Source organism: Rhopilema esculentum, chromosome 14 (genome assembly GCF_057945365.1).
Source record: "Rhopilema esculentum isolate cy_ngs chromosome 14, ASM5794536v1, whole genome shotgun sequence".
NCBI classification, from domain to species: Eukaryota; Metazoa; Cnidaria; class Scyphozoa; order Rhizostomeae; family Rhizostomatidae; genus Rhopilema; species Rhopilema esculentum.
The window spans coordinates 3,146,016-3,170,142 of NC_142828.1; the positions used below are offsets into that span (position 1 = coordinate 3,146,016).

General features: G+C 35.8%; 2 protein-coding genes across 2 annotated transcripts in view; one reads left to right on the forward strand and one right to left on the reverse strand.

Moving 5' to 3' along the window:
* LOC135696425 (cilia- and flagella-associated protein 43) overlaps positions 1 to 6,451 on the forward strand; it is a 28,818-nt gene extending 22,367 nt beyond the window's left edge. Inside the window, exons 25-33 of the mRNA XM_065215813.2 lie at positions 54 to 288; positions 1,074 to 1,186; positions 1,873 to 1,939; positions 2,521 to 2,613; positions 2,954 to 3,027; positions 3,624 to 3,714; positions 4,055 to 4,135; positions 5,311 to 5,464; positions 6,118 to 6,451. Coding sequence (XP_065071885.2) covers positions 54 to 288; positions 1,074 to 1,186; positions 1,873 to 1,939; positions 2,521 to 2,613; positions 2,954 to 3,027; positions 3,624 to 3,714; positions 4,055 to 4,135; positions 5,311 to 5,464; positions 6,118 to 6,290 — 1,081 coding nt within the window. The 3' untranslated portion in view covers positions 6,291 to 6,451. The remainder of the gene's footprint in view (positions 1 to 53; positions 289 to 1,073; positions 1,187 to 1,872; positions 1,940 to 2,520; positions 2,614 to 2,953; positions 3,028 to 3,623; positions 3,715 to 4,054; positions 4,136 to 5,310; positions 5,465 to 6,117) is intronic.
* A 2,397-nt stretch (positions 6,452 to 8,848) lies between these two features.
* Positions 8,849 to 24,066, reverse strand: LOC135696426 (uncharacterized). Its single transcript, XM_065215815.2, has 18 exons — positions 23,906 to 24,066; positions 22,578 to 22,630; positions 22,212 to 22,272; positions 21,074 to 21,168; positions 20,409 to 20,489; positions 19,331 to 19,367; positions 18,139 to 18,215; positions 17,787 to 17,868; positions 17,201 to 17,295; positions 16,651 to 16,797; positions 15,868 to 15,922; positions 14,875 to 14,973; positions 14,498 to 14,636; positions 13,805 to 13,866; positions 13,046 to 13,122; positions 12,276 to 12,326; positions 11,073 to 11,268; positions 8,849 to 10,710 (listed from the first exon to the last, which is right to left on the reverse strand). Exons 1-18 carry the CDS (start codon positions 23,955 to 23,957, stop codon positions 10,157 to 10,159), a joined length of 2,013 nt encoding a protein of 670 aa, XP_065071887.2. The 5' UTR covers positions 23,958 to 24,066; the 3' UTR covers positions 8,849 to 10,156.
* Positions 24,067 to 24,127: the final 61 nt, after the last annotated feature.

Below are 24,127 nucleotides of genomic sequence, written 5' to 3' on the forward strand. Positions count from 1 at the left end.
AAGATCTCTGTATTCTCTAGTGTTTGTTAACTGAATTTCTTTTAACCGCCTAGGGCCCAGAAGACATTGAAAGCAGCCGCAGAATCACAAGCAGATGTTGGAGCGGAAAATCGGAACCCATTCCAACCGCGGCCATCATCTTCCCGCGCGGCATCATTAGCTGCAGCATCTTTGGAAAAAGCTATGATGGAGCTTGATGACGATCAGCATATGCCTGATGGCCTGCATTATGAAACGTGGAGGAAATTAGTTGGCGTTAGGCGACTCAAGGTGGAAAAAGAGCAACAAGTAAGCTTTCTCATATTGTTTTAAAGGGCGAGTTGCTTTGCCAGTACTGCGTATAGAGAGCTTCAGTGCCGAAAAGCACTGAATATTCGAGCCTATACCCAAGGAGGAAACCACCTCATGAAAATCTCGCACAGCTTTGATGGAAATCCTACTGTTTTATCTGAAAATCATTTTATAGAATGTGCTCAAAGTGCTTATTATAAGGCTGTACGTAGATTTATGCATACGTGAACGTAGATTTATGGAACCAATCTAAAGTCGGTTAAACAGCTGTTTTGTAATGAAAGCAAGCTATAAACTAGACGTGTAGTCAACTGTCTAGATTGAACACCTTTATCTATCTAATTACACCTCAACTCAAGTCAAAATAGGCTAATTGTTATCACCAACCAGTGACCACTTTGTTATTGAAAATTCATAATCAGTGATTTAGTGCAACGAGGCTCGGAAAGATGAGCCCTGTCCACTAAGGAAATTTTTTTAAAACGTAACCATCTACTTCTTGTTGATATTTTCTTAATAATCTGTCGCAAAATCACCCTCCCCCACTTTCGATTTCATTTTGCTGCACCGCTTGTCCTAATAAGAGACAAACAATTTCTGTCTACAAAAGCTGGATGACCGTGATTTTTCTGGCTAATCTTAATATGCTGGTCAAAGTGAATAGTGAAATTATATCTTAATGTAAAATATTCTTAACTATTCTCAGTAACTTAACTATTACTGAACTAGTCAGTCCAGTCATTTTTAACTTGTGCAATGTTTTTAACTCAATGCGCTTTTAGGTGAAAGCAAAAGCTTTGGTATTGGCTGAGATGAACTCAATATATCAAAAGCGCATTGAGGACGACGAGCAGTTAAAACTTGAAGTGGAAAACATTTTCAAAGAGCTCCAAAGGTAAAAAATAGCAATTTAATTTATGATACTCGGGATGCAAAGATGACATCAAATAATCAATACCTTGTTATGTTACATATTTGTAATGTATTAGATATCATATTGATAATTAACCAATTAAATACTAAAACTAAACTAATCTTTAAACTAATACTAAAAGTCAAACTTCTTTGTTGTACTCATACTTAGATTTTATGACGTTCGTCACTGTTGAATAATCTTACTCTAGGAAAACTTCCAAAAAATTTACTTATGTTTCTTAAATTTTTCACTCTCGATTTTCAATGGCGAAATAATTATCACAGGAATCATAATAAGACGTAAATAATTTTTGCTATAATATAGAAGAACAAAAATGCTTGATAACACAAATATAAGAAAATGTCCTTGCGCAAAAAAATTTTTTTATTACTCTAATAGCGTTCGCGCTAATTTTGAAGACATGCTAGGTTTGCGTCTATCTTTTTATAATGTAAGATTATTGTTGTAAATTTGCATTAAATCTTTGGCTTTTAATATAAGTCAGTATTTGTTAAGAATGGTTCGGAAGTGATTTAGGGAACTTTTTATTTATAAATTCTCAGTTGGGAATTTTTACGTTTTATAGATTTAATATTAATGATGACATCAAATAACTGAGATAGCAAACAACAAAAGCATATTTAACTGTTGGTTGTGCCATTTAGATTGAGGGATGACCGATTGACGTTTAATCTGAATTTGGAAGTGCAGCTTGTGCTTAAACAAGGACAGGTAAGGACATTTTACCTCTTCATAAGAGTTAAGTATGTTGGTACATAGAAAGATTGCTAACTGCAGATCTGAAATTCAAAAAACATTTATTGAATCATCCAATGTTTAATTCACATTTTCAAGGTGTATTGGTTTTCTCAAGTCTTCAATAGACGCTTCTTGGCTTTTTCTGTCCGTCTTATAGCGAGCTTTCTTGCAATGTAGCCATGGTTTCCTTCAATGAGCTTAAGTCTCTAGCATATATGAGTAAAAACCAATTTCAATAAAGGAAACAACTAAAATAAAGCAACATATTTCCAGTATTTTGTATATCAAAATGTGACAATTATTGTTGGGAAGACAAACTAGCACTTCTTGCATCATTTTGCACATGCCCAGTTGTTGTGTAGATGGCGGTATTTTAGCAAACTGCTTGTAAAAGAGGAAGTGGCATCGCACAATCCATTGTGTGGAGAGAGCATTCGTGTCTCTTATGAGGATAAACCACAGTGAAAACACGAATAATTTAGTACCTCCCTCCCCAAAAAAATTATCTTCGAATTCCTGAGTGTCTCCTGATTTACTAGTTTATCTCCTAACAGGTTGAAGTTCCATCTTCATCTTTCGTAACGGATTATACAGACAGTATTCTTATACATCGCTCTGTCGTTGAGGATTTGAATGCCACCATCAAGGTACCTCATTTTTTCTCATTTTTTATGTTTTAAAATCTAAAGGCAAGCTGAATGTGATCTTTTTGCGCCAGGCCTTCTTCATTTTATATCTTGAAAGTTAGCGGAACTCAAATTGATACTCATGTCCAATATTTATTGATATAGTATTGATGTAATTTTTAACAAAAAGTGATATTCATGTTAAAATGTCTTTAACCATATGCAATTGCAGAGCTTTGTTCACTCTCTAATCATATCAGCTTTGAAGATTAGAAACACATTTTGTCAACTAAACATTCTATCAGGTAGTTATTTTAAAAATACACTTTGATAATTATTAACCTTCCTTGATGATATTCAGACCTTAGGTGAACGCAAACTGGCCAATATGAAAGACAGCAAAGAATTTAGAAAAGGAATTTATCAGCTCGAATGGTTAGTGTTGATTTGCGAAATCTATCAAAATAGAGCTTAGTATGCATCTAGAATCTTTCGTATGTTTAAAAAGGTTTTCTCGTTTCACATTCAGTCACATTTAGCTACCTCCAATAGTAGATAAAACTGCATATTATGACATCAGTTCAGTAATCTATATATCTATTTGAATTCCGTTTTTGGAAAAAATGTAGATTTTATAAGTTGTGACAATGAATGATAGTTTACACGGTTTAAGCACATTAAAATGGAAGGGTTTATTATATGAGTATTTTGATTACCAAAATAGTTTCAAAAAATAATTTTGAACAAAACTTGCTAGTTAAAAAAACGATTCTTACTCTATTTGATCAGAAAAACATTTGCCCAAAGTGATCTGATGAGGGTTTATTTTTCCTTTACGTCTAGCATTTATCGTTATGCCAATTTTTTGGCATTTCCCCCGGACCTTTGTTTTAAATCCATAGACGGTCCTTTCTTCATGGCAATGACTTAACACTGTGTTTGTAACTGTACTTGTGTTAAGAATGAAATTCCAGTATACAAAAATAAACGTCCTAAAATTCAATAACAAACGTATCAAATCTTTGCCTTAGGGATCACAAAAAGATGAGAATGCAGGCAGAAGATCTTCAAACTGCTGCGAGAGACATCCAGTTGCTTCGCGTAACAAAAGAATTGCAAGGGGTATATAGTTTTTAGTGTTTTCGGAAGTTTCAATTTAAAGCTTTTATTAAGTCCGTGGATTCAAGTTCCCACCAGAAATTGTGGAATAGAGACACGTAGGGAGTTAATTAATTTTAGATAAGGCAATTTCAATTTCTTATGTAGGATTTTTGAATTTATTTTATGTGCTGAAAATAAGAAAGAATAAAATTTTTACAGATTTTCAAATGCAAGAACAGGCGATTATATCGGCTTAAGAGTGAAAGTTTTACAAATCTATTGCAAAATGTGGGTATTCGGCTTCTTGCTGTTTTTACTTCTATTCGACATTAAAAATCACAAAATATTGGTTTTGTTGTAGTATCTTGGGGAAGGAGACCAACATGCTCGACAGCAGCAGGAAATCGCAACTTTGGAACAAACTTTAGAGCTTCATAAAAAGGTGAGCGATCAAAAACATATTCGAGGGCTTTCACATGAGAACAAAGAGTTTAACAAGCTGATGTTAAAAATTTCATCAACCAAAACCTAGTTTGCCAGTCTGCAGATTTAATCGCGAAATTTTATTTTATAAATATCTAGAAGTATTGGCAATGTCATGGAAAAGTTTTTCTGCATTTGCATAACACTCACTCTTATGCATTTACATGAATAAAGACACTGAAGTCAGAATCATTTTCCATTGCTCAATACACCGCAAAATCTTAAATCAAGTATTTAAGTTTATAAGTGTTTAAGAATATCTCACCTTATTTGCTTGTGTTGAATTCAGATGACTGTTTACCAACGTAGGCTTCAAATTGTTTTGTATATTCTGTGTCTGTGTTTGTACGATATTTCTGTATGTTCTCTAGCTGCGTACAAACGCGAATTGATTGGCATTGATTAATTAACAGCGTTTTATAAGCATCGTAGTATATTATGACGTCAGATTGATTGAACATTAAATCGAATTTTCTGCATCACAGAGGAATTCTTATTGAGACTGTTTCGAGGCTATTAAAAGACGAAAGCATATCGACGTGCAATTTAGTTGCTACTTGTTTGGAAGTCGTCTGGTATTGAAAGCATAGTCACAAGTAATTAGTTTCTGCCAATCAATAGCCATAACAGTGTCTTGGCAGGGGAGGGCCTGAGTGCCCCACAAATAAGGACCTTAAGAGTCAGGATGTTCTTTGGTTTGGTTCCTTTCTAAAAGGCGTATCTTGATCATGAGCGGGGTCAGTGATCATTTGCGTAGTAGACATAGGAGCTTAAGGGGCTGCAGCCCCCCCCCCCAAACATGCAAATCGGGAAATTACATCTTAATAACGCAACAATATTCGGGCAATACACACTAATCCCCTACACGTTTAGCCTCCGCTACGCCCATGTCACTGATTCTTCAAGACAGGAAAGCCTTATGGCTATAAATAGTGTAGGAGACGATTCCTTTTTTAGCATAAAGGTTACCTTGAAATAGCTTCGTAAGAGCAAGGAGCTGGAATAAGAGAACAGCCTTTATGCATACCTTCTTCTCTTGCTGAGGATTTGTTGTAGTACACAATGGCTAGACTTCATTTTCACGAACACGATAGAAAGCGATATATTTTATCAGCGCTGAAAATACTTTTTTAGATGCACAAGAGGAATGTATCAGACAGATCAAATGCATTAAAGAAATTGAAGAAACTGATTAAATCGAAAGAATCTGATAATACGTCACTGGATCAGAATTTGGAAGAACTGTCATTGTCAGTTGCAGAGCGAAGAAATGTCAGCCAGACAAATGGTATGTAAAATATATTTTTGTGTGACGTCTTCCATTGAATTTCTGTTCACGTTATATTTTGTTTACATTCACAACGCTCAAGATCATGATGAATGTCGAGGAGTTAGAGAGCAAATTTACAAATCTTCACTAACGGAGCGTAAGCCTTCTTTCAATTGAAAATTGACCAATCACTGAGTATGATTCCACTCTCACGCTCACTGATTGGTTAATGTTAATTGACAGATGGTTTAGGTACTTTTACATCGGCCGATTGCCTTTAGGCTCTCTTTCTTATCCACAGTCACTTTTCAATACAAGAGCCATGTTAGGCCCATGGGTAAATTCTGGAATTATCAAAGCCTAGTCCATACTTTTTAGGCCTTTATCGATTTAATGATTTCCATATATCATCTAGCCAAGCAAATTGAGGTTGTTTAGCTGAAGGTACAACCTGAGCAGCCAAGTATTAAAGCGATATCATAGATTCTATTTAAAGATAGTGGGCAGATTGCACCCTTAAAAATCTAGGCTAACTAGGTACTTCTTCATTTATCAACCCCTATTTAAAAATGCTATCACCGGGTGGTTTGCCACACAATTACTGCTTTCATTGTCGGTTTTGAATACCTGGAAAACCAGTGTGATTAGAAGATATATATGTTTTTTTGCAGAAAACGAAAGGAACGACACAGCAACAGAGAAACGCATGCAAGACATTATAACACGTAAAAAACTCGTTGACCTCGCCAAAGCCCAGGCTCAGGAAATCGCAATTCTGCGGGCTGAGGTCGAGAGGTTACGAATGCGCACATTTCCCGCGCTGGTGCAAGTCGACCAACGCTGAGCTATTATCACTCACTGTATATAGATTTGTTTATAACCTTATCTTAGCCGCGTTAGCGTATTGTTATTTTCTTTGGATCAGTTATACGTCTTGTGTTGGTAACATCTGTAACCAAGAAGCAAGTTTTACTCATTCAAAACCTTATTACCCTCTTTGTATTTTTCTCCAGCATTTTAATTTTCGTTGTAAAGTTTCAAGCTACTCGCGAATAATGTTTTAAGAGAAAAATCAAACAGAAATTATGTTAACATAATTCAATTCACCGTCGTAACAAAAATCTAAGCAAGAAATTTTTCAGACAAACTTTTAGTATAAATGGACGCCCGGCTATACAATTCTGACACAGAACACTTTCATTAGAAGTAAAGTTTAAACCTTATTTATCATTGAGATCCGCTTCCGATTCCAAAAGATGCCTGGAGATTTTAAACTTTAGGACACTGCAAATGCTTCGACAAAAACTAGTTGCGGCAAAGTTTCGGACAACTACATATTCTGTTGCACTTTATGAGAGCTATAGCAATCGACTCTGCGGGGGTTTTCAGAAACGTGATTTTTCATATCATCGCCCCAGTTATTCGTCGTTCTGTTTATCTATCCAGCTGCGAAGTTAGCTTTTAATGTGAGCAGTTTTGCTTCGCAAGAATACTAACCAATCGCAAACCGTTATTTTGATGGGTGGCTTGACAAGTTGGGTATACGCAGTCCTTTTATATGGACACATTACCTTTAACAAAATATTTTCTTGATATATTTTTTACCCTTGAAAACATCATTACAGTGTTACAGAATTTTAGGGCTAGCAACATTGCCTCTCTTTCAAACGATATTTGGATTCATATCGAGGTTCACACTATCAAGTACTGAAGAGATGTCTTAACTCTTCGCCTTTTTCTAATTAGCAAAATAAAAGGCCACAGGCAAACCTGAAATTGCGTAAGTGCATCCAAGGGGAGCTTAAATTCGAATTTTTTGGGACTCCGCGGCAACCGAGAAGCAAAGAAGCAAACAATATGATATTTTTTTTTCAATTAACCTTTTTAACCATTTGAAGTTTTAATAACTAAAATCTGATTCAAAGTTTTATAAAATTAAAAGAAGTACAGCGTTATATAACAAAGCTTTGACAAATTAAATAACTTGTTTCAATACGAAGTTGCAAAATTAATCGCTAGCCAGCTATTTGGAGCATGTTGCACCCAAATATTCTATTGTCAAAATGATTTAAAAACACGATTCCCTAAGGGCGCGAAGTAATGCATTTGCACGCTGTTCTGGGAATACACGATGCGTGGCCAACGAAACTTTCTGCCAAGAGCGTCTACTACATGGATCGGATTTCGACCAACCTTGCAAAATAAGGGAACAGAATAAACCATTAAGGCCAGGCATTTTAGAGCATGTTGCACCCAAATATTCTATTGTCAAAATGATTTAAAAACACGATTCCCTAAGGGCGTGAAGTAATGCATTTGCACGCTGTTCTGGGAATACACGATGCATGGCCAACGAAACTTTCTGCCAAGAGCGTCTACTACATGGATCGGATTTCGACCAACCTTGCAAAATAAGGGAACGGAATAAACCCTTAAGACCAGGCATTCTATTAGAAATCAGATTTAATAGAGAAATAAACTTTGAAAGCTACACCAGTGTTCTGGAAGATTTGGGTTCGATGGCAGGCAAACTGCAAGGAAGTGCTTAACGGCGCACTACCACGTTTTAGGGCAAATCGACTCAAGCTGGAATGTTTATCATTGTTTCCACAACATGGCAAGATGAAGGCAAATCATGGAAAATAAATTTGACCTCCAGGTTAGTGATTTTCATAAGAGTGCCTACAATCCTGGACAAAAGTTTTTGCAATAAATGATAATAGCAACGAATGTTTCCTAACTTTCGTCCAGGATTGTAGATTTAAATAAAGGTTAGTAAATTTTTAAATGATTTTCGCGTTTGGGATAGGCTTTAGGAAACTTAACGAACAGGACTGTTTTAAATTGCTACTCACTAGTTTCTCCTCCAGAGATTCTCTTACAGCCACCTTAATGTTTAGTTGATGCTATTGTTTTTAAATACAGAGACATATTCGATACCCTATGGTTTACAATGACTTTATAGCAAAATACAGGGACTTGTCAAAAGGATAATGGTGAAGACCAGCTCCACAAAAAAAGTACCCAAGGCCGTCTACATACTAATTGCTTATGAGACTGAACAAAACAATCCCACAGTCTTGTGATTGTTTGAAGCGTTCCTGAATAATCGCTAGCTATTATGCTCGAGTTAACCATCCTTTAAGAGGGCTAACCATCCTTTATTTGTGGACAAATTTGAAAATTTGCTGGTTCAAACTCAACAATGGAAAGTTTTTTAATGGGAATAGGAGTTTTAAGGAAAATGAAGAAAACTTGTGAAACAAATTGCATGATTAGTTGAAAATTGCAAAGTTTTCTGCTTTCCTCTTACAACGAGCACCCAAGCTCCACACGAGTTTCGATTGAAAACTACACTTTGAGTTCGCTTGGAAGTGAATCGGGGGCATTCTTATTGGGGGGGGGGGGGTGTTGGGTGGAAGTGAGGGATAAATTTTTGGCCGTTATCTACCAACGACCCGCAAATCATCCCATCTGTTCAGCATTGAATAATTAAAAACAAATGCATCGTAGTTTAATATTCCAAACTAAACATAAAATTCAATCAGATTTGATTTCATGACGAGGGTTTGTCCTTTGATTCAACTTGGGCTGTAGTTGTTTGCTATTCGAGATGGTACAGTAAAACCCCGCAAACAAGAACATAGAAAAATAAGAACCTACAGACTGATTTTGTGGATCTTAACACCCAAAGATAAGAACCAAAAAACAGAATGATTTCTTTCCATGTTCTTATGAGATTGTACATCATAATAAATAAATTATGAAATTCTCAAAGTCAGAAAATATAGTTTTCAAGTCGTCATTGTGGTTTGATTAATTGATATTCAGAGCCATGTCATTTTATTTTGATTCTTTCATATTGTGATTGAAATTGGTTTGTCCCCAACAAAACACCATATCCTCTACAATTTGAAATTCAGTCAGCCCATTCTCAAATCTAGTTACTTTTACCTTGTGCATCATAGTTGTTAGTGTCCTTGCGATAAGAGCCACACCCTGAAAATATCATGAGTACCACTTTTATAAGAACCTAATCAGTCTGTTATTTTGAAAAGTAGGTTCTTGTTTGCGGGGTTTTACTGTATTTTATGATGTGTTTTCTCAAATTTTTCTTGTACCTGTTCTTCTACAAGAATATGTGCAGTGCTGTGAATCTTTTGTCCTCCTGGGGATATTGGTTTAGAGTACAAGGGTAAGGGGGTGTGGTTTTATTGAATTTTTATTCTCTTCATCGAACAAGAGGTATTAATGGGCTCGCCATAGCGTGGGTCTCACTTTGCTTGGTAAAGCTTCAAAACAAGAGTGCTTTTCGTTCTGTCCGTTTTAGTGAGCAATTTTTACCCTAAAACTTGAATTGCAACTTCTTTCCTGAGTTAGAAAATAAAACTCTAGAGAACGGCCATGCTCCCGTATGCTTCGAAATTCTACGAATGTCGCACCCTATTATAATAGGTTTTGGCTACCTTGTCTCTAGCCTGTGCCATAAACCATAGCTCCTCCATTATGGCGTGCGACGCAGGCTACCGCAACTCATGTTGAGCGCAAAGAACCTTTTTCTACAGACATCAATCTACCTACATACCAAATAAGTTACCTTACACAGAAGTCAAGGTGCCGTCCGCTTGTTGGTTTTAAATATTTGTACAGAATAATCATCCTAACAATATGTTTGGTAATGACACGGTGTTTAAGCAATGTATTAAATAATCAGTCACCAAGAAATTTGTTTATTTCGTCCACTATACTGTCTAGCTCCTTCACAGTACTGTCTGTACTATTAACAATTGTCTGCTCGTTGCAACTCTGGGTAGCATTTCCTGGATCTTCTTCATTCTTTCCTGGCTCTTCCTCATTCTTTTCTGGCTCTTCTTCATTCTTTCCTGGCTCCTCTTCACTCTTTCCGGGCTCCTTTTCATTCATTCCTGGCTCCTCTTCAAGAACGTTTTGTTCAGAATCGGATGATCCTGCAGTTGATTCTTGCTTCGCGGCCCCTTCAGATCCCTCTTTCGTTATATCTCCATTCTGCTCCTTGCTGGCAACATTTTCTGTATTTTCATAAATACCCTCAGAAGACTTTGGACTGTCTTGCTTTGAATCGCTTAGGCCCTCTTTATTGTCCCCATCCTTCTCGTCGTCGCCCATCTTATAAACATTCTGCAGAGTCTGTTCATCCTTTTCACTTCCATCCGTTTCTGTGGCAGACTGATTTTCAGTGTTATGTGAAGTCTCCTCTGATATGGAAACTTCCTCATTGCTGGGCACTGCAAAGAAAGGTTCTTGCTTCTTAAGGTCTGGATATCAAAATTAGTAGTGAATGCCATATCCTCTCAAACATTCTCGTTAATATCGCTATTGAATTTCTTTAAGAAAAAAAGATGAAGACGTTATAACAGAGCCCCCTTGTCAAATAGCACTCACTTTTTTGAAGAAGTGGCGGTAAAAATTATAAAATTTGTCATTTCTCGCAATTTGATTGGTTCAAATCGATGGGGACTCCCGCTTTGGCGATTCCTTCCGCAGCCAATCAAGATTTGATGCCTATGCTGCATTCACCAACAGGAAAGAAAATAAGGGCAGTAAAAACGAGACGAGGGGGTATTGCTAGTAAAACCAATATTATTACCTTCACTTTCAGCTACCTTCTTTTGCTTGTCAAGCTTCCTCATTAACTCATCATCGACTTTCTGGTCCTCTGGTTTCGTTCGATCATGTGCCACGCTCACTTTCTTCAGCTTGAACTTCTGAAATTCCGGCACCTTGACCTTTTCTGGCTCAGGGGCACCTTGTTCCACGCCACCTTTGCCGTGCTTCAGGTTTGTCTAAATGGTGAATCCACTTATAATAAACAGGTAACATGTAAGAAAGTAAACATATTTTCTCAACGCTTCATAAATCAGAGACTATCAACTATGGGGAAGTTCAGAACAACCTAACAGTACCAGCACATTATTTGAAAATCCAAAAAAACACGAGAAACGAAGAACTAAACTTCACTGACAAACATTTCATGATTTACGCAAATCCCATATAGGAATGTTAAAGGCAGTCTGTCTCCTATTATGCTCAACTTTATTTTCACGGACGTGAAATTCACGCACCGTTGAGCTTGATCGATAATTAAACGATTTAAACCAATCAGAAACAACTTTGATTCCAGAGCTTTTGAATCAAATGCCTGTGTTCCCGTTGTAGTGAAGCTATGACTAGAATATATAGCTCCCTGTTTGGTTTCTGCGATAAATATGTCAATAGCGAATTGAAATGCTTCCATTATCATCATGCAATTCTAGTAATTAAATCTTTTTGCCATTCCCGATAGCTTTTTGCTCGCAGTTTCAAATGTCGTCCACTACCGCAGCTAGGCCAGCCAAAGCAAGCATCGTAACCCGTTATCCGTTAAAGCGGGAAGAAATATTGTTCATATTAGCCAATCATTGAGGGGACAGACTGCCTATAATGGAACGGCAAAGCGAAAACATGTCACACTAAAGTACTTTTCGTCCTACATTCGTCAGGGTATAAACATCAGATAACAATACAATTTTCGACGTTTATACACTGACGATTGTCGGACAAAAAGTTCCTTAGTATGACATGTTTCCGCTATGTCCTAGGGGATTGATACCTCATATCTCAGTTAAAATGAATCAACAAAGAAGGCAAAGTACGTGTAAGTAAATACTTGGTTGTGATAATATAACTTCTTAGGTTTGTTTACATAGATTCCCTCCGTTCTCTTTAGCACATCGTTTTCAATAAATAGATATAAAGTACGAAAAATTAAATTTATATTCATTATAGAGGAATGACGTTGAAAAAATTTTACCAAAAGGTTAGCCAATTCATTCATAGCGGTAGAGCTGCCGTCGTCTTTTTTCTGAAAGGAAAGTCAAAAGTAGATCATGTAAAGAGAAAAAACAATTAGTTTAGAGAAAATTGTGAATCAAGAAAATAAATTTGTATTTGAAACAACTTGAAAAACAGTTGATGACTATCAGGAACATTTAATGGAGATGCGGAGTAAGTAAATGATAGCAACCAAGGATGAGTAGGGGGGGGGGGCATTTTGTCATAGGATTTATGTGCCGAACTACCCTATATGCGAGAAGAACATCTATCCCAGAATCGACCTGATGGGCTTATTTACCGAAATTTTAACGCCGAAGTTAAAATAAAAAATTATGAATCAAAAATATATAAATTTGTTGTAGTCTTTCTTCTCTTTTTAGCAGCTGTAAAATATACCGTCTTGCAAAAAGCTCTCTTTTCGTGTTTAGAGATACAACAAGTATATAAAAAACTTCTTATACTTTCTTCATATTTTACTGAACAGTCGAAAATAAACAAAGAATGCTGAAAAACAGGGAAGGGGTCATTGCTAAGTACAGAGTTCAATAAACAGAGGCTGAATCAAACAGAGGCTGAATCAAACAGAGGGGTCGACCTTTTCTGAGGCCGAATCAAGTGACAAATGTGAATAAGATTACGACGGCGTAACTTGGCAATATGCATCTTATGCGGTGTTTCGCTGCACAATTACACGCTCCAGATGTGAGTATGAGAGATATATTGTTGGATAACACCAAAAGCCCTTACGTTGCTTGACGATTTAAGATGGAAACCACCTTTTATTCGGGACATCATCTCTTTCATCATGTCCTGTACCGGATCATCTGCAAAAAAGGCGATGAATTAATGAAAAATATTGCATTGCATTGGTTTGTCAAAATAGCAACGTAATAAATATTCAAAATGTTCGTGTAAGTTACTAGTGAAAGGCAGACACTGTCATGGTTCGAAAATGGTGAACTTAACATCTGGGGATTACACCTGGCATCATCATAATCAAACCTGAATACAAACCATGAGCAAGGTTGCCTGATTTTAAAATGAAAACAACTTGCAAAATAGCAGGCACCCGTCTAAGGAGTCCTGAAATCATAAACTCGTATGATATGTTTACATGATATTTGAAATAATATTGAGTAGCACGGGTGCAGGCTGCAGGGATGGTCGCAGGAATGGCCGCAGGAATGGCCACAGGGATGGCCGCAGGGAAGGAGGGTATAAGAAACAAGCAAACGGATGATTTGCACCTTTGGATGGTAGTATTAATTGTTCAAATTAATGGTAAATTTTTGAACGAACAGAAATTACTGTGACTGAGCCTAGTGACTGCTAAAATTGCTCTGGTATGTCATATGCTTATTGGTCATAGAAAGTAGGTTTCTAGCCGGTGACAATGATAAAGTATTTCACTCAAATGTCCATAAACAATTTCCCAATAGCTTAGCGAAATTAGATGGCAGAACAAAATGATTACATTGCTAAATATATACAAATAATATTTAATACCTTTCTCTTTTTCAATAACATTCTTCTTCTTTTTCCCACCACCAATTCTCGTTATAAATTTTCTATATTGACAAAAAGGTTGTTATTAGTGGTTTAAAGATAAATTGCCAACGTTCTTAGTTTTCACATGGCTGTTAGGTTGTAAATAAAAAAGGAACTTTTCGGGACACTCTTTATGTGCTCTATGCAGAACCAAACAGCCTACCATCCTCTTGATTGAGCAAGTTTGTCCTTTAAAGTCATAACAAAAGGACGCAACAAAACGATTTCTTTGAAATAGTGCGATCTGAAAATTGGAAAACTAACGAAGTTTGATATGTGCAATCATCTGGAATAAACAATGCCAACTCATAAAAAGTAAAATTAACTTTGATTAACCAATATTGACTGATCAACTATCAGTTTGATAAATATTGATCGACTCTGATCGACTCTGATCGACTCTGATCGACTTTGATCGACTCTGATCGACTTTGATCGACTTTGATCGACTTTGATCGACTTTGATCGACTTTAGTCAATAATGATCATTCTTGATCCACTATGATTAATTCTCAATGCATATGACCAACTTTGATCAAAAATGAACATACTTGATCAGGTATGATTAATACCTATCGCCAACGATAAAAAACTCAGCTATCATCAACTTTTGATCACTTTGGCTCATTATGAATATAAAAAGTGACATACCTCATCATCGGAGCTGATATCGGTGGGGGTGGCGGAGCTGGCGGCGGGGGACCAGGTGGCGGTAACGAAACTGATGAAGGACTGGGGCTTGCCATCAGAGCCTCTTCTGTTCTTATTAGTTTGTCATAAAGTTCCCTTGCTGTTAGAAGAAAGCAATAAAGTGAGGCAAGTTTAAGCCATGGTTCTAAAACACATCATACAATGTATGGATGGAAAAATTTCTCTATTTCTCTTCCTTGTTTTTAACATATTTTTCTCCTTTAGATTAATCGGCCTTATCATAAGGAAAAGTGAATTCCTAAGACAAATAAGTCGTCAACTAGTTTTTTATAACTGGTTCTGAATTCACTAATATAAAAATAAAAAAACCTGAGTACCTCTTTTATCACTTTCATGGGCTCTTTGTTCGCTTTCCTGAAGCTGTCGTTGTAGCAATTCTATTTGATCCAACGTAACTGATATTTTCTCTTCAAGCGCTGTCAATCAAAAGCAGACTTGTTAAAGGCACTATGTTCCGATGACGACTAAATTCCCATTGGATGAACTATACAATAGACCTATTGTTACGCATCCAATCAGCAACGTAATATTCTCAACGTTCTCTCAATCAAAAAACGCGCCTAAGAGCCTAATGTTAACTCTCAATAGTTGACTTACGGGACACGGTGGCTCTAAGTCTACTATCTACTATTCAATTACCAATAATTATTTTAGAAAACAATATAAACATTAATTTATATATTCCCTCTCCCGTTCAGACAAAATTGAGGTTTTACATTTTGCAAAACTTAATAGAGATCATTTTTTCTGGACAAAGGGAAGGCAAATTGGTTGCGTTCTGGGGAAAAGGAAAATACCAAGTAGATTGCACAGGTTATTTTATAGGAATATAAGATAATTTGCAGAGTCTGGTCGTCTATCCATCTTGTAGCTTTGGTATTAATCAACAAAAAAAACGAAAAAACTGCTACTGTGTAGAAGGAATTCGTTTTCGCCCGTTGACTCCAAAGATAATCTTTCTATATAATCTTATCAGGTCAAGTGTTTGCGTCGTTCTGATTGGCCCATTTCGATCCACAGCTCGATAGATATCTGCCAGCTTGATCTTTCGACCCTGATTCTGATGTTTTATACTCTGATGAGCGTCAGACAAAAAAGCACTGAGTATGTTTTAAAACTCATGCCCTTTCAAATATATTTTCAAATTCGCACCTATAGGATTTTATACTTAACAATGACAGGTCCTTAAAACAGAACAAGTTGTAGGCCTGCTTCTTCAATTCCAGTGAAAGGAAACTATGGCTAAAAAGGCTCGTTAACAAATAAAAAATAAACATTTGATTTTTAAGCAGATTAATATGGAGCCGTACCTTTGACGTCATTTGTTTCTTTTAAAGAATCTAATTCTTCTTGAATATCTTTTACCTGTTAAATGAAATATTCAACTAATCCAAAGAAATCAGTAAATAACAGAAAAAGTTTAAGCAAAATTTACTATTTTCTGTTACCAAGTCACGGAAAAATTAAAACTGAATATAAATATGGATAAATTATAACTAAACATGATTTCAGAATTCATTGATTTTCTGAAACATGATTTCAGAACTCAGAATTCAGAATTCAACTAAACATAATTGCCTTCTATAGATAATTACAACATACGTGCAGATAATTATGAGATTATTTTAAAAAAGGGGTTGGTTTCGAGGTTCAGATTTTGATAAAAAGTTATTAATAACACAAGCACTAATAAATTATTAAGTAGCGTTGATAAGTTAAGTAACAATTCTCGTTGTGTTTTTTCGACCCACAAATGGGTACATATATGATAGTTCTGACGTTTTATACTGTGAAGAGTGTCAGACGAAAAGCGTATGACTCAAAATGTTTGCTAATTTCAAAGCAATTTTTCGAATTCTTTTCCTGAATACTACAAATTCGACCATCCTCTCCCCCAGAACAATGTTGATAGTTCACAGAAAAAAACCTACAAGCCACAAAAATATCACCCAAGCGTAATTCATAACCTCTTTTCTTTTTACGCATTCACAACATGGGAATTTATTTCAGATAGGGTGGATGACAACAGTCAGGCCAAATAAACCCTCCCTAAGAAACGTTACTGGGCACTGCGTCCAGGTCATTAGTGTTACCTTTCGTGTGTGTTCTACTCTCTCTTTGGACAACATTTGATTCAAATCATCGATTTCTTTCAGTGCATTATCCAGTTTCTCGTTCCCGGGAGCACCTTCGTTCACCACCTTGCTTTTCCGCATCATACTTTGATTGTCATGAAGCAACTATGCAACGAAATATAACAAGAATCAAAAGTTGCCACTACAGAAAATTGGGATAATAATATATTTTAGGTGATATCCAATTCTGGACGTTTCCACTAGATTTGAGATAATCACGCACGTTGGCCCCAAAGATCATCAACATGGCACCCCAAGGGGGGTCTGTGTTCCCTAGAGCTTTTCATAAAATCTCCCCTGTTCCCAAAAATTTCTCTTGAACGTTTCCCAAAAAACCTTAGAGATTGATCCCTGTTAGATAGAAATGAGATCAACTCGAATCGGTAAAATGAAATTTGGCGTTACAGACCTAGGCCTATAAAGAATTCGAATGTGTCCTCTTACAGTGCTTCATTATCAAAAGGAACAGAATTCATATCTTTAAAGAAATTTCTAATGTATTTCTAACCTGAGATGCGTATTCTTCGGCCTTCTTCCGGCATTCTATTTCCCCGTCGTACCTTTTTTTCAATTCCTGGAATTCATCTAAAGCCATGAAGGACACTGGGCGAAAGAAATACGTCCATAAGTTCTAATATTTTTCCAAAATTACTTGTGTCATCTTCAATTGCATTAAAAGTAACATACAAATCTATATCGAAAAAAAATTAAAGTCTAACAAGATAATTGGGATGTATTTATCAAAAGTTACTCTCAGCAGTCACAATTTTGGATTCAGATTTGTCTTCAGGTTAAAAGAAAATAGTGGATAAAACTGACGTAGACCAAAGCCAGAAAGGAGTTAGGGAATACGGGCGCCCTCTACCCCGTTCTAAGTCCAAATCATGATTCATCAAAAGCTTCAACACTCGTAATTGAGCAAAAAAAAGAGGCTAACTCCTTCTCATAAACCCGTGCAATTTCAAAGTACAAGGAAAACCCTTTATCAGATATTGTAAAAGTAGGTTTGTACACTAGTAGAGCAGAACTGAGCTGGGTACATCCAAACCAGAGGCTAAACATTCACTAAAGACTAAATTCCTATGTAAAGATACCTCTATTAAGTTGCTGGATTTGGGCATTCGCCGTGTTAAGCTTCTTTTTGGCCGATTCATGTTCCCTCTTTTCTTCTGCAAGCTAAGAAGAACCAAATAAAGCATATATAAATTTCATAAATGTTTCTTTTTGAGTTTTAAAGAGATTTATAAGCAATCAAAAATTCCTTCCAATTGTGTATCATATTTTGGCTTAAGGCCCTCAAGTACCAAAGGGGCTGTAAGCAGAAAAGCCTTACGTTACTCTAATCTGTCTAGTGTCCATCATTCTTGATAATCTCATGTTAAAGATACCTTAAATTGTTGACACTGTAAAAGGAGGTTGAGTTTTATAAATTCAAGCAATATATACCTGCACTTCCAATTTTGATACTGCACTTTTGGCCCTTCGGATTTCTTCTTTCGTACCAGTCAATAACGACCTAAGACCTTCAAAAGAAAACATACATTTAACCACAACAGCAAAGCCAGAAAAAACTCTTTGATTTTGCAAAAACAAAAAGATTACTGGTTTACTGAAAACTATAATATCCTACCAAGGCCTATTTATAAGTTGTTTTGCTTTACATTGAAAGTAGTCTTTGCTTGTCATGATAATCACAAATTCAATATGAATATGCTTAAAAGAGAAATCAGGCAGAGCAACTCATTCATCACAGTTATTTAGATAATCAGGGTTAGAAGAATGTTCATAATTATGTCCAGGCACATTATAGACGCAGACGTAACATTTAGTTCGCACTGCACGACGGGATTTGAAATTCTACACCAGTTTCTTCTATTATGGTTTTCGTTACTTTTGATAGACCTTCTTGGATTCTCATGCTATCAAAATCTTCTCAATTAAGGAGCGTAACATGGTGACTATAGATTAAGGTTTACATGTAAAAAAACTAGCATTTAAAAAGAAATTGTGTTGCAAGAATACGAGCTTTATGATATAAAATAGCCCCAGCTACGCCCGGTACATCCGCGAGAGTAAAATTTCCCTCAGCAAAGACAAGAATTCTAAAACCCCCAATGAATGATAGTAAAATTAGCCTTGGTAAAGACAAGAATTCTGTTAAAGCCCCCAATCAACTCTAGGAAAATTAGCCTTGGTAATAACAAGAATTCTGTCGAAACCCCCAATCAACTCTAGGAAAATTAGCCTGGGTAAAGACAAGAATTCTGTTAAAGCCCCCAATCAACTCTAGGAAAATTAGCCTTGGTAAAGACAAGAATTCTGTCGAAGCCCCCGATTAATTATAGGAAAATTTGCCCCTGAAAAGAAAGACAAAAATGTCTAGCCTCTATCTCAAATTGAATGGGCATGCCCCATAGGAGCATAAAAAGCAGCTTGCTCTGCTCAAAAATGTTGGTGAAAAATTTCACTCGCACTCCTGTGACTATCTTTTATAAAATGGTCTTTTTTAAATACCTATGCTGGTGCATTTTCGACTCAAAAGCCAAATTCTAACTTTATATTTAAATTGGGTGGGTAGATGGCCTTGCTGCCCCTGATGCCCCTCATATCATAAACCTGACATAACAAATAAACAGACCCTCCAATTCTCCTTTTGTTGCTGCATCACTACCACTCTATGAGGAAAAAGATAATAATAATCCAGCATCTGAAAAACTCTCAGGCTGTCAGAGCAAACCACAACAAGGAATGCAAACTACTCTTTGAAAGCCTCTTTATCTCAATGTGTGTGCAATATCAACTTCCTATTGAACAAAATATATCAAGGATTAGCAGCTGTTGCATTAATCTTGGCCACATATTGGCAATTGATATTGGAGTACTTCTTGGATTAAGTAAATGAATAAATGTGTGAATAGGAAAAGGTCACGATAGCAGTCTGCTCGACAGACTCCAAGGAGTTCTTGCAGCAAAAAATCAATGAAAATTTAGCAAATAAGAAACACTGCAATATGACCAGAATGAACAACAATAAATTCACATAAATTAGTGAAGGCTAGTATTTCGCCCCAGCTATAGGGCCTAATCAGAGCAAAAGGTGTTCATTCTCGTTGCATTGCGGTGTTTTTTCATTTGCTATATTGAAATAAATAAAGTCTTCTTGAACAACATGCTGTTTTACCTCTTCGGCCTCAATAATACAATTTCATTTAGCCTTGTTGGCTATTCTACAGTAGGCAAATTATTCAGAAAAATGGCGTTGCATTGTCTTACTTGTGTAATATTATTGCTCAATCTTGTCCTTTCTTGAAAATTATATTTTACTTTCATATCACCCCATTTGTAGATTAAGAATTATTATGGCTTTGGGAATTCTTCACTCAATGATTCAACCTCTGTTTTACTAACTTTTAGTGGTTTTGCCAATCAACTTTTACCGTCACCAGCAATCATTGCATAAAAATACTATTGTCATCTATTTCCTTTTGTGACACACTGAATTATCAGCACATATCTAAAAAAATTTCTAAATTGCATTATAAATGCGATTTTCTTATAGCAGATGGAATTTTCATTACAGATGGTTTTGAAAAAGAATAGGACAAAATGGGAAATCAACTGTGATGTTAGCTCAATGAACTATGTAGAAATTTACTTGCAAAAAACATTTACTTTTCCATGTATTTGCATGTTAGCCATACTTAAGATAATTTTACCTTTTCTGTGGTTTGTGGTAGAATGGCAACATTGGGTGAAATCTTGTTCACCTTTCGAAGTTCTTTGTTTTCCTCTTCAACCTACAAAGATCTTGATATGTGTTAAGATGGATAAAGGAATAACTAAGGAAATAAATGATGATAAAAAATGTTTTGGAGCAAGCTATGGTTGATGCAAGCCTGGCCATAAGACATTTAGCAGGTGGGCAGTAAACAGCTCTCCTAGTAATTTCCTGGTGAGCTCTTTGTAGATATATATAAATAGAAGCAAGGAAAATTGATTTCAAGGAGTTAAATTTGCTTTTTAGAGAAATCTAGGAGAGCAAGAGCTATGGCTCTCCTCAAATTGCCAGGCTGGTTGATGAATGAAATATTCTGAATGAAGTAAGGTTTCCAAAACAGACCTTGTCTTGAATGGCTAGAAAAGAAATTCTATATGCAGCCAATATCAAATGATTTAAACTCACAAAAGATAGTAAACATTTGTTTGACTAATCAAATAATGTGATTTTTAAAAGTTGGAAAAGAAACATTTGTTTGTTCAAAGCAAGAAAAACTTGAATCATCAAAGAAGTTGTAAAACCAAATATTGGCTGCTATTAACAACTTTTCCACTAAATAGACAAGGATATAGAATATCTAATTTATACATAGTGAAAACTTGCCTTTTTGAGTTTATTCAAAGAATCATCTTTAAGTTTAACAGCACCTGTATATTGTTTCATCAGATTCTCATATTCACTGACAGCAAGAAGGGAAACTAGAAACAAAAATTCCATGTACACTAAAAATTGATACAGACCTGTCAACTCTCCCGGTAACCGGGAGACTTCAGGTTTTGCTGCTTTTTCCTGGTCTTGTGGATTATTATGATTTTCTCCCTTGTCTTTCAGCAAAGGTTTTCTTATAACAATGATTGAATTAACTTTCTTTGTGATAAAATTTGTTGTTAGTGTTAAACCATTAAGAAAAAGCTTTCCATGATAATTATTGACATTTACTCTTTGTCCAGCATGACTTTTTTTACAGGTATGTTGTTTATAAAAATTCAATAAATTCCATGGATCTCCCAATTTTTGATCAAATCTCCCTGTCTCTCTCCAACAAAAATCTGAAATCTCCAAAAATCCAACAAAAATCTGAAATCTCCAAAAATCCAACAAAAATCTGAAATCTCCAGGTTTAAAAAATTATAGGTGGACAGGTCTGTTGATATACAATACATTTCACATTTGAAATATGTGATTTATGGCAAAAATATTGGTCTAAATGACATCTCAATGGTGGGTTTCTAAAAATCATGTTTTGATGTTAACTACCCTTCTATATAAGGGAAAATCAATTTTGGCCTATGCCATCTTTAAGCACAAATGCACATCTATGAGAGATGATAATAGATAGCTTCTCAGGCTGTGAAAACTTCAGTGGTATGCTGTTAATGTAACATTTGTTGTTATTAAGTGAAAAATGTTTCCCTAATACAAACATCCAAGTGATCCTTTTGCAAAATTTGCTCTGTTTTGTTTGTCATCTATTAGTAGTGAATTGTGTTCCATTTTTACCTTAAAAGGATCTTTTTTTGTCTTAGAATTTTAAAGTTATCCAGACGCACTAATCTTAGAGAGTGTCACATTGTGCTCTGTGCACTTCATCAACAATTTTCTGTGGAGATAATACATATATATAGGGTATGGTTCTACATAGAAACAATTTTAGAAGAAATGTAGCACCAATCAGATGACCTCTGGCATACAAGAGATCAATTTAAATATAAAAACCCTGTAATCAGTTAAATAACCTTACCCCTCTTGAGTTGCTTAAACTGAGCTGTAAGCTTTTGGTTCTTGTCATGCTGCTGCGAATACTGTAATTGAAAAAAGAGGACTTGAAAATAAGCACAATACAATAGGAAAGCAAAATAATGATGGCATCAGGACCAACTGAGCAGGGCAGAGGGGGGCTAGTGGCTATAACCCCTACTGTTTGCCAAAAACATGAATAACAAAGAAATGTCCTTTCCTCTTTCTTTTTATTTTTAGCCCCTCCCCCACATTTCTCAATGATCTACAGTGCCTGGGCAATAATGATTGAGATTTTGGTGGAAGATTACTGATGGTGATGATAATAATGATAAAGATTACTGATCATAATCAACTAGCATTCTCTTACCTTTGTGTGATACTCCTTACATTTTTTCTGTGCTTCATCAAATTCATGTATAGCTACAATGTGGAGAAATTAGAACTTATATATAAACTTTTATACTTTAAAAGTAGAATTATGAATTACCACCAGGGACATATAATGCAGGGACCTTTTCAGAAGTGTAGATCAAACTTGCAATATTTGACAGAGCTGTTAACATAAAGCCCAACATCTGCCCCCTTCCTCAATCAAAGTTGGGGTGTTTGCACTTAAATAGCAGATACGTCAACTCAAGTTGGGGAGTAGGGTGGAAAATCTTAGCATGGTCTACACAAGAGTGTAGGGTAATCAAACTTTTTCAGAACTTAATGGAAAACTGACCATGCATACAAACAACCAGGATAAAAAAATTGGAATTAAAAATAACAGGTATATTATTTTATTTTCATATCATTCATAAAAAATTTTCCTTGAGCAAGCTACTGGCCTTCATATTTCTTTCATTTTTTAATGACTAGCAATGGTACAACAAAATAAAATGATGGTCAATAATAGCCTTATTAGTATATCCAAAACCAAAACTCATCATTAATGATTAAGAAAAAGAAGTTAAATACTAGGGTTGGTGATGTAAAATTATATCAAGTTTGCAGTAAAAATCTTTGTTAACTGAAAGTAAGGCATTGCTGATTATGGGCAAAAAGTAGCAAAACATCACTAGAAATATTATCACTGTGAGCAGCCATCTTGTTTGGAAGGAGGGTTTTGTGATGATATATATGCCCAGCTAAGGAATTTAAGCAATGGTAAACAACTTTCAAATGACTGATCAGCTCTCTTTATACTTTTTTACAATTACATGCAGGTTAATTTGCAAACTGTATGGAGTTGTCAATTATCGAGATAAATGAAGAATGAGCGTTATTAAAGATCGAATTACTGTCAACACCCCCGGCTGAAAGGAGGCACCTGCCAATACACACATCATATCATTGTTACATTGAACATGCTAATAGCTTACTCAATGAACAGAAAACCTGCTTTGACCAAAGAACAGAATATCCACAATTAAACAACGGTTTTCATAAATGATGTTTCGGGTGTAATATTTGACATTGCTTTACACTTAGCAATTTAGCGGGCAAGAAGACACTCTAATAAAACAATTGGACCAACCAGAGAGATATTTTATTAAAACTACTACTACACTAAAGTCAAACGAGCCAAAGTAGGTAATTTGACAAACATCAAAGGGTTGCCTAGTTGTAGTTTACCCAAATTATAAACAACTTAATCAAAGAAAGATCGTAGAGTTGCGCCGGACTCAAGTATCGATCAATTAACAAAAATACCTCTGCTGGAAAGATCTGTGAGGAGCTTTAACTGTGCGGCCTCGTCCATCATTGAATGCAAGAAAGGCGCACGTAATCATCCAGTGCTATATCAAAACTTATTTTGGCAACTTGGCAACTCCTCCCTTCAGGAAGCAGCAATTTGATGGAAGGCAACCTCGTTTCCGTTTTGTTCCATATAAATGATGCCGCCGCACTACTTCCGGGTACAGATCCTGCACA

Coding starts and splice junctions, on each gene's coding strand:
- LOC135696426 (XM_065215815.2), bottom strand. CDS start 23,957: ATGATGGACGAGGCCGCACAGTTAAAGCTCCTCACAGATCTTTCCAGC. Junction 14,974..15,867: donor AGAAACAAATGACGTCAAAG/GTACGGCTCCAT, acceptor TTTGATTGACAG/CGCTTGAAGAGAAAATATCA. Junction 10,711..11,072: donor GAAGGTAGCTGAAAGTGAAG/GTAATAATATTG, acceptor CTTTCTTTGCAG/TGCCCAGCAATGAGGAAGTT.